The 18,278-nt window shown below is 36.4% G+C and overlaps 2 protein-coding genes across 2 annotated transcripts; one reads left to right on the forward strand and one right to left on the reverse strand.

Moving 5' to 3' along the window:
• Nucleotides 1–948: 948 nt before the first annotated feature.
• Nucleotides 949–14,547, forward strand: Tsp_00555 (conserved hypothetical protein). The gene is made up of 41 exons (XM_003376314.1): nucleotides 949–976; nucleotides 1,105–1,295; nucleotides 1,360–1,413; nucleotides 1,468–1,637; nucleotides 1,701–1,743; nucleotides 1,933–2,096; nucleotides 2,390–2,513; nucleotides 2,584–2,760; nucleotides 2,790–3,046; nucleotides 3,125–3,503; nucleotides 3,570–3,733; nucleotides 3,796–4,004; nucleotides 4,066–4,212; nucleotides 5,066–5,179; nucleotides 6,066–6,165; nucleotides 6,253–6,418; nucleotides 6,473–6,627; nucleotides 6,696–7,006; nucleotides 7,059–7,312; nucleotides 7,489–7,623; nucleotides 7,828–7,902; nucleotides 7,991–8,157; nucleotides 8,221–8,333; nucleotides 8,408–8,543; nucleotides 8,608–8,708; nucleotides 9,028–9,241; nucleotides 9,373–9,577; nucleotides 9,895–10,057; nucleotides 10,129–10,325; nucleotides 10,413–10,523; nucleotides 10,589–10,849; nucleotides 10,928–11,137; nucleotides 11,312–11,588; nucleotides 11,651–11,814; nucleotides 11,884–11,958; nucleotides 12,032–12,229; nucleotides 12,317–12,490; nucleotides 13,452–13,544; nucleotides 13,617–13,691; nucleotides 13,970–14,321; nucleotides 14,390–14,547. The coding sequence occupies exons 1-41, from the start codon at nucleotides 949–951 to the stop codon at nucleotides 14,545–14,547; spliced, it is 6,861 nt and encodes a 2,286-aa protein (XP_003376362.1).
• A 795-nt stretch (nucleotides 14,548–15,342) lies between these two features.
• Tsp_00554 (conserved hypothetical protein) lies at nucleotides 15,343–16,210 on the reverse strand. The gene is made up of 3 exons (XM_003376315.1): nucleotides 16,170–16,210; nucleotides 15,641–15,668; nucleotides 15,343–15,516 (listed from the first exon to the last, which is right to left on the reverse strand). The coding sequence occupies exons 1-3, from the start codon at nucleotides 16,208–16,210 to the stop codon at nucleotides 15,343–15,345; spliced, it is 243 nt and encodes an 80-aa protein (XP_003376363.1).
• Between the last annotated feature and the right edge of the window lie 2,068 nt (nucleotides 16,211–18,278).

Here is an 18,278-nt window from a genome sequence, read left to right on the forward strand (position 1 = left end):
ATAGAATTATGTACTTGAAAGTCAGAAGTTATATCACACTGATTATTTTGTAGCTACTAACTGTATTAAATGTGATGGATTTGTTTGCATGATGGCAAAGGAAAATGTTATGTGCAGATGTCTGTATTATTGTCAAAAATGGTAATGGTTAAACAATCACAATTAAATAAATTAGAAGCAAAGCTAAACAAATTGACAATAAAAACAATTTTACCTGTTCTTAAAAAATTTTCAATAACAGCAGCATATCCGGAAAAAAACGAAGAACTTCGCTTTCTGTGAACTTTTAATGAAAAGCAAAAACAGCTTCCAATCTTCGATTGTATGCATGCTTCATTTCAACAGTTTTACTTTGTTCATTCTATTGCAGTAAAAAGCATCATTAATTGATTTCGTAATGTACAGAGAAGAAACATTCGTTTCCATTATAAGCGCGTGAAGTCAAGTATCTTACAATACAATCGATCGGTCGTTGAACGAAAGCATATCCTCAGTAACACTGAATTTCAACTTGAAAAAAGTAATTAGTAGTATTTTGTATAAGTCAGTATTTTATCTTTTAGTATAATTCATTTAAAGAGTGCAAAATCATATAATTGGAATAAAGCACATTAGATGAAAAATAAAAACAAAACTCTTTCTTCAAAAACCTGTAGCTTAAGTGAAATAAACAAACAGTTATGTCATACCAGCTGTAATTAGTTAATACCGCTTTTAATGGAAATAAACACACTGTATCTTTAGCAGAGCTGCGTGACATGTTTATTTTCTTAAATATTAATCCTTGATTTTTAAGATACTGTACAACTCATTACAGTGAAATAATTTTAAATTATGTCACTGTATATTTAAATAATTCAATAAATCTGTTGTTACTATATGAAATAGGTAAAACTGTTGTAATTGAAAGGTAAAATTTCGAATTCGGCTTGCTTCTGTTAATAACACATGGCTACCAATGATATTGCAACAGAAGGTATTGAAAAAATTAACAAGTTAGAAAATTTGAAATGTATTTTGTGCATGTTATGAAATTTATGTTTTTGACAGAATATTATTAGCAGAATCAACATATTGAAGACTCATTTTGTTATAAATGTACAGATTTGGATTCTTCGAAGCAAGTTGGCGAAAATGCGCTTATTGCGGAATTGCCGTGGGGTAGTGTGAAGACTGCCACATCGAATGTTACAGATTTAAATGTGAAACCCGGCGAATATGTAGCTCAGACGTTGTTTATTGAATTTATATTGAACGCTGAAAGGAAAATTTCTGCTGCCCTATCCGAACCTTTAGTAACGTTTGCCGTTGATATAATTATTATTTGATTTTATTCATGTTTTGAAATGATATTTTCAGGAAAAGCCATTGACGAAAAGTTTACAACGTGGTGAAGATGCCCAGTTTGATCAGGTTGAACGAAGTGTGTAATATTTTTGCCATTTTGACTGCTTTATTTTTATGTAGATCATTACCACTTTGGGTAGCTTGTCAGAAAATTGCTTACCTTCTGTGCTTCGATCTTTGTTTGTTTGGTATGATGAACAAAATAAAAAATGCGAATTATCATTGCAAAAGAAAGTTCAAACGTTACAAATGAATGTTAAAAATGAGAGCTCTAAGCAGATTTTACGAGGGTAAAAACAAATATTATAGATGAAGCTTAAAATTTTGTAGTAATGATGATTTTTCTTTTACAGAGATTTGAAAACCGATGAAGATTATATTTTGGAGAAAAGAAAGGTATCAAACTTTATTATTGTAGTGCTTTTCTTTATTGTTTCAGCGTAACGTTTATTTCAGTTGGCTGTTGATTTCATTCTTTGCTTGGTGCTTATTGAAGTTTTAAAGCAGGTTATATATATATTGTTTTTGTGCAAATCGAAACCAGATTGGAAAGTTTTGAACATTTTTTAACTGAGATTATTTCAGCTTCCGCTTCATCCTGGAATCGATAATTTAGTTTTGCATATTATTCAGCTTGCATTTCAACATTTTCGATACAAAGATTTTTCACTTCTCGGTCCAAATTCAGCCAATGTGCATGTAATTTCCGATTTATTTGCAGAAGTAATTGGAGTGCTGAGTCCTGTTCGGTGAGTCTGTGCATTTTTTATAAAACTATGTGAATTTTTTTCCCACTTGAATAGTATGAATGTCACAAATTCTAATGTTTTGCGTATTATTAGTTTAATAAAAAGATATTTAATATTTTTGTAGAATTGTTTAAAATGAAAGAATAAAACAATTTTAACTGAAACAGTTTCAATTCAGATAACTTGAAATTTTGTTATTATTTCAAACAAGTTACTGCTTTTTTCAATATTTGTATGTGCTTTTGTGAAAAATGTATATTTAATTTAGCAATGGACAATAAGTGATTTTTTAGTTTTGTACTGGTTCGAAAAAGAATCATGCAAGAGTTGGGTGAGTTACGCGCCAAGGAAACCACGCCCACAACTACACAGAATATAGTCAGTCTGTTTATGGGTTTGAAATTTTTTCGCGTCAAGGTTTGCTTTCACCGATGTGAACATGAATTATAAATTAATTTTGTTCTTCTTATTTTATTTCAATTTTCAGATGGCTCCAATTGAAGATTTCGAAGCAAGCATGAGATTTTTGCAAGAACTGGGTGGATATTTTTTGGAAGTGAAAGAACGTGAGATCAAGCATGCATTAGCCGGTTTATTTATAGAAATTTTACTTCCGGTTGCTGCAGTAAATAATACTAATTATGACTATTATAATTTGCATGAGGTTTTTTGTTGTTGTTGTTTTTTTTACAGTGCGTTAAGACAGAAGTGAACGTTCCATCGGTGAAAAGTTTCATCGAATTGTTGTATTCGCATACGCTGGACTTGGCAACGAAGAAAAAGCACAGTTTAGCTTTCTTTCCGTTGTTGACGTGCCTTTTGTGCATTGGTCATAAGCAGTTTTTTTTATCCAACTGGCATTATTTTTTGACTTTGTGTTTGTCCAATTTGAAACACAAAGATTCCAAGATGTCCAGGGTCGCTTTAGAATCGTTGTACCGATTGGTTTGGTAAATAATTTGGCACAAAATTTATATTAATTTTATAAACGTGTTTATAATATTAACTCGATTGTTTGTTTTTTCAAGGGTATACGTGGTGAGGATAAAATGTGAAAGCAACACTGCAACGTTGAGTCGCCTTCAAAGCATTTGCAATAGTCTGTTTCCGAAAGGTGGACGGGGTGTGATGCCACGCAACGCGCCTTTGAATATTTTTGTAAAAATTTTGCATTTCATTGCCCAAGAAAGGCTGGATTTTGCTTTCAAAGAAGTAATATTTGATCTGCTTTGTGTTGGTCGACCGATTCGCAACATTTATCCGGAACGGATGAACGTCGGTTTGCGCGCGTTGCTCGTTATAGCCGACAGTTTGCAGCAAAAGGACGGCCCACCTCCAATGCCTAGAACGATCAGCACCTTACCTTCGGGCTATACGCTGAGAGTTCGACGTACCTATTTGGCTAGGGTTAGTTGGTGAATCGACGGCTTGCATGCCCTTTCAATGTACGATTTATTTATTTACTGTATCTAGCCTCTACAAGCTGATATGGCTCGAAATATTGGTATTGAACTTTATTATGGTCCATGTCGACGTGCTTTTGATGGCATACTGCGGGCACTGGATGCTCAAGTTGGTCGGCCGCTGTTGATGACCGTCACTCAGACGTCCGGCAAGGAAACCGATGATCTCTTGGGGTAAGTGAAGTGGATGAGCATCAATCAAAGCTGTCTGTGGACGTTTTCTTTTCCCACTTCAGGGGTGAACGAAAGCCGAAAATTGATCTGTTTCGCACTTGCGTGGCTGCGATTCCGCGCATCCTTCCCGAAGGTATGTCAAGGCACGATCTGGTCGAAATGTTGACCAGATTATCGTTGCACATGGACGAAGAGCTTCGCGCTTTGGCTTGTCAAGCGTTGCAAAATGTGATAGTCGAATGTTCCGATTGGCGACAAGATCTAATTTATGGTAATTTCAAAAAAGGAGAATATATTATTATTAATCATTGATGAATTTGTCTTTTTTTAAGCATATTTGCAATTTTTTACCAAAGAAATTTCTGACGTTTGTTCCTCGTTGGTGGACAGTTCGCTCAGGCTTTTGCTTCAACTGTTGTCTTGTTGGAAGAACGCGATTGTGCAAGCTATGGAAAGAAATGTGAGTTGTTTGGAAGCATGTGTGTTTTTGAAAATTATGATTTTTTTTCTTTTTTCAAGGAATCTAAAGGAGCAGCAACAGCAGGAGGAGAAGAGGAAGAAGAAGAAGAAGATTCTGGACGTCCCAAGTCCGGCATGTTCGTGCCGCCGGTATTGCGATCCGAAAGTAGCGCTTTGGCACTGCATTGTATAGAAGGGTTTGCGTTGACAATGCTTTGTCAGAATAGAAGTTCGTCGCGCAAGTTGGCCATTACTATATTAAAAGAAGTGAAAAGCATGCTTCCGTTGCTTTGTTCTCAAGAAGTAAGTTTGGCAAAAAAATTATTATTATCAAATTTTTATTATATATATGTTTTTTTCTTAATTTTATTCTCTACTTAGGACTATGACATTCCTGTAATTGACGTGTTGGATTCAGCATGCTCGTACGTTGTGCAAAAATATGTGCAACATATAGGCGAGGCAGAGAAGGTAAAAATCAGTGAGATTAATCAATTCACACACACACGATTTGTTTGTTTGCAATGTGAAATGTCGTTGTTCTTGTTATTAGATGGTGTGGTTGTCAGCACCGCAGTTGGATTTTCTCTGGCTGTCAGAGAAGATTGCTTCGATTGAAACGAATTTTAATTTGGTTAGCTTAGACAACGGCAATGAATATTTTCAATGGGATCCTTGGGCAGTGGCATTGAGCGGTTTCACCGAATCCCATTGTCTGCTTCAACAATGTCCGACTGCCGTTTCATACGCCTGGCCGGCGGTGCACATGCGTCTGAATTCAGTTTTTGTCTGGATCGATCCAAAGTTGGCATTATTTGTTGAAAATATATTATTATTAAACGAAAATTTGTTGATTTTGAAAACGTTTTTCAGCAGTCCGCAAAATGATACACGGGCATCGTTGTTGCGAACCAGCAAAAGCAAAGCAAGCAACGTTAGCGCTTCTGAAACGCTTTCTTATTCCAATTATTTGGGCTTGTGGCAAAAGTATTTGGTCTTAGCTTGCGCCATAGCTCCCCCTTCGCAAAACTATACATTCGTTCTGCGAAGTGTTTCTCCGGTTACTTTGCAATGGTAAATCACACGGCGAAAATGCGTATATTTATATTTTGACGCTACGCCAGCCACTACATAGGCAGTTATTATTATTATTATTTTATATTTCAGCGATGCTGTTGAAAATCCAAAGACATCCGAGTTGAGGATACCTCGCGTCGCGAACGTGTCGGCAACCAATCTTTTCAGAATGGTTCTTCCACTGCTTCGATGCGACATGACTGATATACGTGATTCGGTGGTGCTTGGTTTGGGCAGTGTGAACCCGCATGCATTTGAGTAAAGTCTTGTTTTTAACATTTTAATTTCATCTTAATTAAAAATCCAAAACAGCAGATGTCTTCTGGATGAGATGTCGCCGTGTTTGCGTGAAGCTTGTGAAAGAAAGCAAGAGAACGTCCGCCGCAAGAAGCGTCGAGACATTTTGCGATTGCAGTTGATTCGATTTTTTGAAATGGTCATTTTTCGAGGAACCTTCAACGTCGTGTAAAATATTTTTCCTACCATTCTTATCTCTCTTTGCATGCGTGTAGTAGATTTTGTGAAGGGTTGTTTTTATGCTGCAGATCCATTGCTGATCCAAAATCCGGGGCGTTGAAAGGGTTTTTTCGCGATTTCATCGAGAACAGTCGTCATTATTTGGAAACGGACCAAGATCGAGACGGTCAAACGGCCCACGCATTGCACTTGCACTTTGCCAAAATGATTTCTTTGTTAATAAAAAGCTTCCCCAGTATGCAAAACGATTACCATTGATTTATTTGATAAAAGGGAAGAAGTGTGAATTATATTTTTGTTTTTGATAATTTTATTTTAGTCGACAAGCGAGCTAATTTACTGTCAAATGAGTTGCGCAAAAGTATGTTCTACTTGTTTGCGTCTTGGAGCGGACGATTGGGTCTGGTATTGGATAAAAGGTTTGTTGTTATTGTATCATGCGGCAAGGAATAATGCATTAAAAAAACAACAAAGAAATGATGCATGTGAAAGGATTATAATTTTAGACATTTCCGTGACAAAGACTACCTTAGCAGTCAGGAGAATTTTGCAGTAATGGCCATGTGTGCCGTGTTGACTTGTGGTCACGTGTTTGATGCGCAAGCAATCAGCGATGAAACTGGATATATATTCGGTTGGCTTGACGCGCTTGTCCAATCTCAAAATAAGAAAGTACAATAATTTTGATATTATGTGCTTATTATTATTAATCTTTCTGTTCGTTAGATCAGCGAACTTAGCGAAGAGACTTTGATGCTGTTGTTGGAATTCAATTCCGATTCGACCAGTTTACTCGATTGGGTTATTGGCCATTGTTACACTTCACCGTCGCACGTTGCTGACAAGTGCTTTCGTGCGATCGCGTCCATATTTTTGGTCCGGTGAGCATTTTATCTTTTTTTTTAATTTTGTCGAAATTATGTAAAAATTATTGTTTTTTTTATTTCAGAGAATATCCTTGCGACTTTATTGCAATGTTCAACTTGGCTTTGCTTTACATCGGCTATCCGGTGAACGAGATTCGTAGTTTGGCCATAGAGCTGATTCAAATGTTGGATCAGCATTTTTTCGACGAGAGCACTTTTCGATACAGTCAAGATGACAGTGAAACTTCTTCACTGCGGGCAAAGGAAACTCTGACAACATGCGAACAGAACAATGTTGCCGATGGTGTTGATTACGGCTTTGCCAAACGTCAGCTGTCTTTGTCGCAGCAATTGTCCGATCTGCACCCTGAAATTTCAATGCCAATTTTTTCTGGTATTATTCATCTCATTAACCGTTTTCATGTTAATTCGTTCATTTTTTGTAGAAATTTCCGTTCGAATGTTGACGGCAAAGCCGGCCAGACGTGCGTCGATGATGTACTATTTGGTACCTTGGTTGCATAACGTGGAACTTGTGGATCCGTTTCTAGAACCCGCCGAACGGGCATTGACGTTGTCGCTTTCGGCAAAAATGTCCGAATCCCATGCGCTGTCGCGACGTATACTCAAAGGTGAAGGCTGGGGTTCGGTTCAGGCGACGGAAATGGTCCTCAACAACTTGCTTTACATAACTGTTAAAGTAATGAAAATTCTAATAATTTGTTTTTGTATTTTTTGCGGTTTTTATTTTGCGCACACCTACCCTCTCGCTACCTCTCAGTGCAACCCCTCCCTCCCTATCTCATAAAAAAAGAAATATGAATGAAATGTTCGAATATTTTCTGTCAATGCATATAGTTTTCTTTTAATATTTAGTTTGGCAATGAACAACCGCATTTGATCGAATCACTTTGGACAAGTCTTGTGATTTACTGGCCGCAAAATCTTCGAATTATTTTGCGTTATCTGGCAGTGATGGTAATTTTATCGCCGGACATTCTTCTTACCTATGTGAGTCATTACAACTTTTCAATGTTATTCTTTGAAAATGATAATAATTTGATGATAAATTTGTTGAAAATGCCGTTCTTATTTGTGAAAGATGTTTAGAAATAAATTTCTTGAGTAGCTGCTCATTTTATAATAGGATCATCAATTCATCATTTGAGATAATGTTGAAGAATATTTGTTTGAATTTTTTTTTCGTGCTTCTAGTCCAAACGCATCGTGGTTTACTTGGCTCGTGTATGCCCAGAACGCATGGTAAATGCACTGATGGCGGAATTGGAAGTAAGTAATTGATGTGGTTGTGTAAAATAATCCAATTTTTGCCACGATTGCCATTTGTTTCTTTTGTTTTGTTCAATTTATATCTTAGACAGTGGATGTTTTTCGTCATCCCCTGGAACGTACCGAATGGGCGCCGTATTATCGTTGGGTACGACGTGAAGAGGAAGCAGCGACAGGAGAAGCGACTTCACCGTCGAATGATGGTGTCGCTGGTTGCTGTAATTCAGAACCAATGGCTTGTGATGCTTTGGACAGGTAATTCGATCTTAACATTACTTGGATGGTAGGTTATTTGTCATGTTCAAATTTATGTTGAAGCAAATTTGTCGAAGATGAAAATGTGCTTGATCCTTCGGGTTCGGTGTCCAGCTTGTTGACGTTGAAAGCTGAAGATTTCAATCCCGTTCGCAAGTTTAACATTAACACTATCGGTAAGAGAAGGCGAGAGATGCATTTGATGAATATTCAGCTAATTTATAAGATTTTTTTTCTTGTGAAACTTCAGAGCGAGCTGATCGAAATTACAAAGTACGTGAATATACCAATCCTTTCCAACTTCCAATGCCAGCTTACGGTGGTTATTATTGTCAACTGTGCGAATACTTGCCGGCCGTTGAACAGCCAGTTGCACTTTGTCACAGGTTGGTCAGCAAGTTGCCAAATTGTATGTACGTTGATCGCATTTATTCAATTTCAATATTTTAGATGTTTTGTTTCGGTTATGTTTTTAACGGATTTGGTGCTTGACGATGCGGAAATTGACTGGTCTGTTCATTTGCCTTTGATGTTGCACGTGTCTGTTTTGGGTGAGCAGTGTTAGCTTGAGCTTTGTTGAGAAGCCAGTTTTATTTTGCCGTTGCAATTTTGACACTTGCAGGACTCGATCACAACAGATCAATAGTAAATGACCACTGCAAACAGCTACTGGTAAATTTGACTGCCATTTACAGTAAAGGTTTCATATCTGGCTTGAATGTTACTCGGATGCTGAATACTCGTAGCGTTGGATCGTCGGTTTCTCTACTTTCCAAGCGATCCAGTGTTGAACACCATGCAAATTGTATGCTCTTTTCTTTTGTTCAGTTGTTGCTGTTGTTCTAATTTGTTGCTACGATTTGCTTTAAGATGGATCAGTTCACAGTAATGAAGCTGGTCCGTCGTCTTTGAACAGCTGGTCATTTTCGAACAGCATCAGCAGTGGAAGCTGCAGCAGCATCGTCGCCAGTGATTCTTCTCGAATTGTTGGCAGTTTTGGGGAAGTGAAGTTCAGGAAACCGTTGCAAGATTACAACAACGTGCCGGATTTGGCGATCGCCATTACTACGTTTCTGTCTTCTAGGTTTGTCATTGTTATTTTCAACGGTCGGTCGATCAACAACGTACACAATTGAATAATCCTATCAAAAATTGATGTTTGCTTCTTCTTCTTCTTCTTCTTCTTTTTTTTACCGTATTTTCATATTTCTTCAGAGAAGGTACACCGCTGTGGCTTGGCGACGAGTCCAGATGCGCTCGTTCAGGTAGTCTGGATGTTCTGTCTAAGGTGATTTATTTTTTGGATCGACTGTTCTCAATGGCCATCCCGTCGGCCAGAATTGAAAGTAGATGGGCACAGACTGCCTTGCACATTGCCGTCTGTTGCCCCATTCGTCACTACGCTGGTCGGTCGTTTCAGGTTAGTCTAATTTTCATTTTAGCAGTCATAACCGAGTGAAATGATTACTGGATTGTTTACTCGATGATAGTCGAACGTTTTGATTTCATTTATTCTGTTGCAGATATTACGCGCATTACGGGTTCCACTCTCGTCGAGGATGATCAACGACATTCTCTCCAGGCTAGTCGAAGTAATCTGTGAGCACAACGAAGATATGCGGGTATTTTTTTTATTTTTGAAAAATTTAATTATATTATTTAATTTAAAAATAATTCTAATTTTCTTTTGTTCACTCTCATCAGAGCTACGTTGCCGAGGTGATGTTGACGTTTCAGTCGAGCGTGCTTCACATGGAAGTTGCTGAACATTCGTTGGCAAATTTGTTCAAACCTGCATCGTTGCAAGAAAAATCAACGGACCTGAGCCGCCACTCGCCCAGTCACCAGCGCAGCACCAGCTGCTTCGTCGACGGCGTCAGTAAAATGACCATCAATGAAAGTAATTGTTCTTTGAGTGGGACATTTCAAAGCATTGTTTTGTTTGGTCATTGGATTTTTCTATGTTTTCAGATGAAGGTAAAAATGGAAAAGAGCCACAACCGTTGGGTAACAGCAGTATGGCGAGGTCGAAAAGCGCCCACGCGATCAATTCCGAAGCCCAAGACGAACACTTGAACGCGTTGTCGCAGCTTCTATGGATAGCGGTTTCGTTGCTCGAATCAGACGTCGAGACTGAATTTGCGTTGGCTTTGAAGCTGCTGGATCGTGTAAGTAATAAGCTGTTGCAGATTTTCAGGGCAAAAAGGAAAATTGCTATATCTTATTTTTTGAAAAAAGAATTTTTTTAAATTCAGCTGTTGGATCTGTCAGCTGTGGAAAGGCAGGATTGTTTTGATCGTTTGGCGAGAATGACAAATCAGTTGAATTGGTCTAATTTTCCCGGAGTTTTGGATTTAGTGCTAAAAGTGACTAATGATACCGGCAGAAAGATGAATTTTTGTTTTTTAATATGCAAATCTTTCTTGTTCAGGGATGCACTTTCAGCGGAACTTATGAAATTACTGTTGCTGTGGTGGTCAAGCTGATTCTTCTGCTCGACTGCAAAGTTGTAGATATGTCTGGAATTGGTATGTTCATTTTTTTATTGATCCTGTTTAATAATGAAATCATTTTTCTTTTGGTTCATGTGGCAGGTTTGGCAATGAGTGTTGTTGGTTTGCTTCCGTATGCGATTTTGCACTACGACGAACCGACAAAAGCAGCGATTGACGCATGCGAAGCAGTGGCAAATGTAAATTTGAAATGTTGAAATTCAATTTTTGATCCGAATGTGTGTGTGTGTGTATGTCCATGAAAATTTGCCTTTTAGTGTTGCATCAAGCAGCTGAGTTCAACTGCTGCTGGCGAAACTTCTCAAAATCCAAGCGAACGACCATTGGAACATCTTGCGACAATAATGCGTCTTTACAAGAAGCGATCGTTCAGAAAAGAATGCTCCCAATGGACCAAATGCATTCTGAAATATCTCACCGACGAGTACGCTAATATTGAATTGGCGATTCTTACTTTTCTCACTGAGGTAGATTGATTTTGTTTGTTTGTTTGTTGTCACAATGTTTTGTTCAGCCAAATGTTCTTGTATGCTGGCACAAATTGTCGAATAATAATATATCATTTGCTTATGATAATTTTATTTTCATTTTGCTTGACAAAATTTGTTACACTGGTTACTCGCATATTTTTGTTTTGTAAGATGCTCGATCGTGGTTTGACAGCTCTTCATCCGGCCATTTTGCACATGATGAACTACGTATTCACTCGTTTGGAATTTACGAACGATTCATTGTGCTTCATCAACGGCTACTTTTTGAAAGTGGTCTCCAAGCACGTACAAGGGCCTTTTTGGAAAGAAGCGTCGACAATATTGAATTTGGCCGTTTCCAGGTCGAGTTCTTTCAGCAAGCCGTCGACCACTACCGCTGGCTACTGTGTCGGCGGTGATTCGGAATTTGTGCGCAAAGAGTTGCCTGGTAAAAAGTGAAATAGCCAATCAAAGTTGCACTGTTCTTCCTATTGGTGAACAATTTTGCAGGGCGAACGATGGAATTTTGTGTCGATCTGTCACACGTTGATGCTCTGAAATCCGCTGCTAGCTCGTCGACAACTCTGGACAGTGGTGGTGGTGGTGGCGATTGTACTCCTCGAAAATCGTTGTTGCCATCTGAATCAGCATGGAAAAAGCCACTTATTAATCAAGTGAAAAAAAATTTTTTTTCTGCGTTTGATCAATTTGCAGCAGCAGTTGTGTGAGATTTGAATTTGCAGGTGAAAGTTCGTGAACATTTGATAAGTTTGTTGAACGCGAGTGGCTTGCACGTCGGCTTGATTCGAAGTCCATCGGTGAGGGAGATGATGAAGAATATTTTTTAAATTTCCAATTCTAATTGAACCGTTGCTCCAATTTTGCTTTCAGATCATTTTCTCCCAGTCAAGTCACGACGTGGCTTGCGAGCAGATGTCGTCGGCTTATTCAAGCAGCGGCGAACTGACCGCCGTTGCTGACCACGTCTCCACCGCTTCACCGGATGCCAATTCCAACGACCTCACCTCGGAAACTTATGCTCCAGTTTTCAAGGAATTCGATTTCCTCGACGGTGAAAGGGATTCTCTGGTCAGTGTTTATTTATTTCTTCATTTTCCAAAATGACGTATATATAATCAATCATCATTTTACAATTTTCTATTCACCATTTTGCAGTCTGAATCGGCTGAAAGTTGTTTCAACTGGCTTTCGACGTTGCGTCCGCAACAAATTCAAGATGACACGAGGAAATCGCCGGCGGCTGGTGACAAAGACAAAACTACCCAAGCGGTTGGAGTTGAATTGTCGTCACTGAATTCGCCAAATTCTGAAAGCGATTTTTCAGACGAGGTATATGTAGTGAAGAAATAGTTGATTTTTTTTCTTTAGTCCGTTCTTTTATGAAAATATTAAATTGTTAAAATATGTTTTCTTTTAACACGTTTATGTTTTGTTCATATTCAGGAAAGCAACAGTAGTGTAGTTGAAGAGGAAGAAGATGAGGATGATGAAGAAGAAGATGATGATGATGATCAAGAGGACGATGAATTGGAGGAAGAAGATGATGATGAAGAAGGAGATATTTGCACTGAATTGCCCGCGTCTGGTGATTTGGAGAATATTTTCTTCTCGGATGTCAGCTCGCCGGTGAATAAAATTGTCGAAGAATCAATCACCCCAACATCGTAAAAGAAAATCTTATTAATTATGATTAATGTTTATTCTGATTTTCTTTTAATAATGCCGTTTGCAGATCGAGCATATGCGAAAGTTTTGACCAGTCGGTTGTGATGGAACAGACGGACCGTCGTCAGGTACGTCTGGCTTTGAATATCGAATGTTCTCATCATTGCACTGGGCAGATTGAGGAGACGTGGAACCAGATATTTAGTCAAATTTTGATCAACAAATGTTTAGTGGTCCATGCGGAATTGGTTTTCACGCAACTTCTTCGGGTACGTACGCCAGGGCAGAATGTTCAATTTGAATATGAAAATTCTTTTTGAAGATGAATTTTTATAATACAGTTTTCTGATATTTTATTATTTTCTTTTGTTTCAAGGAAATTGCTCACAAAATGAGTGGCCTGGTACGCGATGTTTGCCACTTTTTGTCCATGTCCGATTTGTTCCATGACACGGCTGTTGATTTTCTCGATTCAGTTGACATATTGATGAAAATTTCTGAATTTCCATTTTTATTCATCTCTGAAGCCGCAGTTCGTTTTGAAATCTTCTTTTGTTTAAATTTATTTATTGGTTAATGTTTGCTTTTCACTTAATATCGTTGAACCCTTTTTTATTAGATACAGAACGATGAAGCCTACAGGCGGCACAAATACTATTTGATGGAATTGAAAGGCCATTACGAAGCATTTCAAGAACGTCGTGAACATACGATCAAAGTATTTAAATTTCTTTACAGAATATGAATGAATTTGTTTATTAATAATTTGTTCGTTTGTGTTGTATTTCAGGTATTGAACAGTGTCAAATCGGCGTTGAAATTGCAGCTATTAGGCACCAAATTGGAACACTCGACTGTTGAACAAGTATATCAAAATAAAAATAAAAAGAGGAGCTTAAAACAAGCAAATAATAATTATATTTATTTATACATATCTATCAGCTGTGCTATTTCTGTTCAGGAATTGCAGCTGTGTCGCAGTTTGCACAAGCTGTTGTTTCAAATTTTTCTGATTTGCGAATGCGTAGGAAAGATACACCGCTACGTATTGAGCTCGTTTGGCAAAGAGGTACGAACAGGGATGTATTTTTTTATTATGAATTTTTTTTAACTAAAATCTGAAAATGTTCTATTTTTATTAAGATTGATTTAACAGAAAATTTGGTTGAACTGCATCGTCAATTGCTCTGCGCTGCCAATGATTTGTCCAATTGTTCTGAGCACAAGGTTTACTCAGACGCGTCGACCAATTGCTCCTATCAGAAATTGTCGCAACATTTGCATGCCAAAGAATTTAAAGAAGTTTTAGTTCAGCTGCGCAGTTTGAGGTTTCTCCCAGCAGTTTTTTTATTGGCCGCGTTTTTCACGTTTCAGTTTTTCCTCTTCTATTCCAGGGTGAACAATTGTCGCACCGAAATGGTCGGCTGCTGTGAGGAAGTGGATGTGGAAGTTCTACTGCTTATATATTGTCAAACTTTAGCTGAAAATCATTCCAGTTTGTTATTGATTATGATTATCATTTTTCATCTGTTCATGAACCATGCACACTTTGTACAATTTCAGATTTCTACGCCGTTATTGGGAACGAAACGTTGCTAGAAGAGGCGTGCAATCATCTCATGGAATTGAACATAACGCTTTCATCAAGGATACGATGGTTAGTTGATGCGACCAAAAAATCCACCAAAGATCTGTCCTCTCAGTATGATATTTTGGCCTGATTAATGATCATGTTTGATGAATTAGTTAAATATTTTCATTTCCAATGCGCACCGATTTATTTTATCACAATAAATAAATATATATACATATGATGGGGAAACTTAACAAAATTAAAACACTTGAAATGCCATTTCAAACTATTTGTATCATCAAATCAGCGGAAAATAGTCAAGAGCAGTAGATTAATACTGATAAATCAGTCGCTAATGGCAATAGTGAAACAGAATGTCGATAAAACAACAATTAATAATCTTTGATGTTCACAATATTTGTTTCGTGGTTCATAACATTATTGTAACCAGCTAATCACGTTCTGCAATCAACAAATCATACAAGGAAAGCTCAGGTCGTCAGCCCAGCTCATCATTCATTTCAGACGTCCATGCTTCAACGGCCTGATGGTAATCTGCGTGCAATTATCAGCACTGTCATTTAAGATATGCATCACCACCAGATGCGTTTTATTTAATATTACGTAATACTTAACTATCCATTTAGATACATTTAAAGACAACGAATATTTTAACATTTGCAATTTCATTAACCATTGCATCATACGATTTCAATCAAAGAATTTCATTTTCTACATTCAAAAAAGATTACACATACAACAAAAGGTTGAAAACGATTACCGAAAATACTAAATAGAGGAAAACCTTAATGATGGCAAATATGACAATTGCAAAATGAATGATTTCTTTTAATAATTAAAATTTACACATAAATGAATATACATAAATAAATATTTTCATATGGATTGTCAATATTTTAAGATAAGTGACGGTATTTTATGATCATCGCAGACCAAGAAGACCAACTCGGCAGTTAACAAAACAGTTTACGAAATCTTGAGATGCTGGTTCAGCATGTAGATATCCTCTAGTCATAGATTCTTGAGCTGCCTGCTGATAGGCTGCATACTGCTGCTGGCATTGTTCAGCACACAATTTTCCAGTTTCGGTTTTCAACTACAGTAAAATGAATGCAACAATAAATAGCTGTGTGAAAATCAACATAAAGTCATATCGTTATTGATGTATTTTATATAATTCTTATTTATATAAATCTGCAAATAAATATTCTTGAACTTACCATATCGTCAAACACAGCAGCTGACACCCTGAAAAATGTTTCACACATTTTATACATGAAACGTCAAATAAATCAGCATTTTTCAGTAAGCAAATAAGTTCTGAACTTTCAAAACCATATTTATTTAGCTCGTGTTATTGATTTCTTCTAATATTACTCTTCAAAAGTGCACGTGCTATGCATTATTTTATTACATTTGATGGATTACATAATGCAATAGTTAATTATGTTCAAAAAAATAAATGCACTGACAGAATTTGCATTTCAAGATATTATACATTGAAATTAATTTTCAAATGACACACTCTTTCATGAAATAAATTGTGATTAAAAAATTATGTATTTTGCTTTTCAATTTAGCATATGATATTTATTTTCATCGATTTAATTAGCTGCTGCGATTTCTATGCCCATTATTTTATTCGACTCTTATAGCACTTATCATGCATGATTATTATATACTGTTTTTATTATGCTAATAGCAAATAGTGACAAATTTCACAGTAGAAATATGAGAATTATTACTTACGTGTAAAATGCAATAGCGAGAATGCACAGAAAGAATTTCATTTTGAAAAATTTGTTAGTGAATGATATTCTTGGTGTGGTTTATCCTTTTATAGTAAAATCTCATAAAAAAGCATGTGGGCTGTGTTTTTGTAAATATTAACAAATCTGCAACTGATTAAATACACTTTTGATGCAGGGGATGATTCCTGTAATCCGACATGAAAAATAAATATTTATTATTTCTTCAAATTAAATGCTACTTTTCAAGAATTGCAAATTTGCGCGCAATTATTCCAAGGTATTATAGCATGAATGATTATTCAATTATTGCAATTATAGTTATGACAGGCATGCATACACATATAAATATACTGCTGTTTATTGGAATTTAGTTCTGAACGTTTGGTAAACAAATAACAATTTTTGTAAATACCATATTTTTCTGATATTTTCCCGAAAAGTCTGCTTAAAAATCGTCATGTGGCAATTGATAATATTATAGTGCTACTTTGTTCTATAGAAATTAACATACTTGGAATTGAAATTAAAATACACTTTCAATGTAATAAATCAGTAAAAACTGGTATTGTGAATGGGGTGGAATTTTCAAATAATCACTGAAAAACTTTTCACCTCTTTACATGACAATTAAAGTTGAAATAAAATCTGAAATTAATGAATGCATGAAGAATAATGCTGATCAGACCGTTTGGAGCTGTTTTTATTTTTGCTTTATTCGCTTTCATATGGTAAGCAGCATTGGACGAATTTCATTATGCACTACTGTATTTACCTACTGATGGATTGTTCGCGCTATGTGCGCTTTTCGATTACTGGGTTACGTTACCCGGATTTTGAAAAGCGTGTGAAAAAGCTTGAATAATATCAGTTACATCTAAATTTTTTCAAAGAAACCACTGCAAATAATTTTATGTTGTTTTATCAAAAATTGATAAATTAAAATCATCATCTTTTTTCTACGTGCCACAAAATATGACAAAACCGCCTTTGCAGCAGTTATTTTATTTTTTTGACATGGCAAATTGATCATGTTAATCTTCTCCAATCACATGGTAATTAGCACTGGAGATGTAGATTCCACATTTTGCTGACACAACTGCTAATTTTTCTGCCCTCTTTTCCTCCACACAACTAGCACCTTTTTCTTACACTTTTTGTACTGTATAGAGATATATAAGCACACGTTGTGGAAGAAATGCATATCCCAGATTGTATTCTTAGGCCGCCTGTAAATAGTGTGCCGTGAAACATTACAGCCAATCAAAACAAAATGCTTTTTATATGATTTACACTTTCACATTGTTGTACTGATATTTTGCTTGCTGTTATACTGGCTATTTCTTTTGGTGTTTCTGTCATCAGCTGCTTGTTTGTATTTTTTTATCTTTGCTTGATATTTGATGTTGCCAGTAGAAGATCGTTTCTGATGGAATGTGGAAAGAGTCTTCTAAGCAGCATTTTCAACAAACGTGCACTGAATCCGTCTCCTTACTCAGTGAGACATGCAATTGAACGTATGGAAATATAGACAACAGCAAAGCGGCTAAGAGCTGAGAAGAACGAAAATGAGATCGGCAAGGGAGGCGCGTTTTCTGACAGTAAAAGGGACGGAAAAGTCAGTACCTGTTGCATTACGTGTGAAACACCATGTTTCACTGATTCAACGTTTGTTATTCAATATGAATTTGCATAATAATATATGCGATGCAGTAACAGTGATTTCTTAAATTATCGATGAAAATGTAAAACTCATTAATTACTAAAATTTATAAAATGTAAACTTTCATTATAAATGTTTCTGCATGCAGAAACTATTGCATAATGGAAGGCTGCCAACAGCAATGCGCGTTGCATGTTGAAATATTTACAATGTGAAAACAGGAGATTGCAATTAATTCACAAAGATAAAACAGCAGATTTATCTATTGCTAGTTATAAAACTTTGCTTTCATCATTAGGTCATTTCATTTATAGATGATTTCATGTATGTAAAAATTTTAAAATAGAAATATTTCAAAACAATATTACTTACTCACGGACAACTTTAATGAAGACAAAATATAACAAATTGCAAAATGAATGATTTCTTTTAATAAATTAAAATTTA

The sequence above is a fragment of the Trichinella spiralis genome (genome assembly GCF_000181795.1).
Source record: "Trichinella spiralis strain ISS 195 chromosome Unknown Scfld4, whole genome shotgun sequence".
Taxonomy (NCBI): domain Eukaryota; kingdom Metazoa; phylum Nematoda; class Enoplea; order Trichinellida; family Trichinellidae; genus Trichinella; species Trichinella spiralis.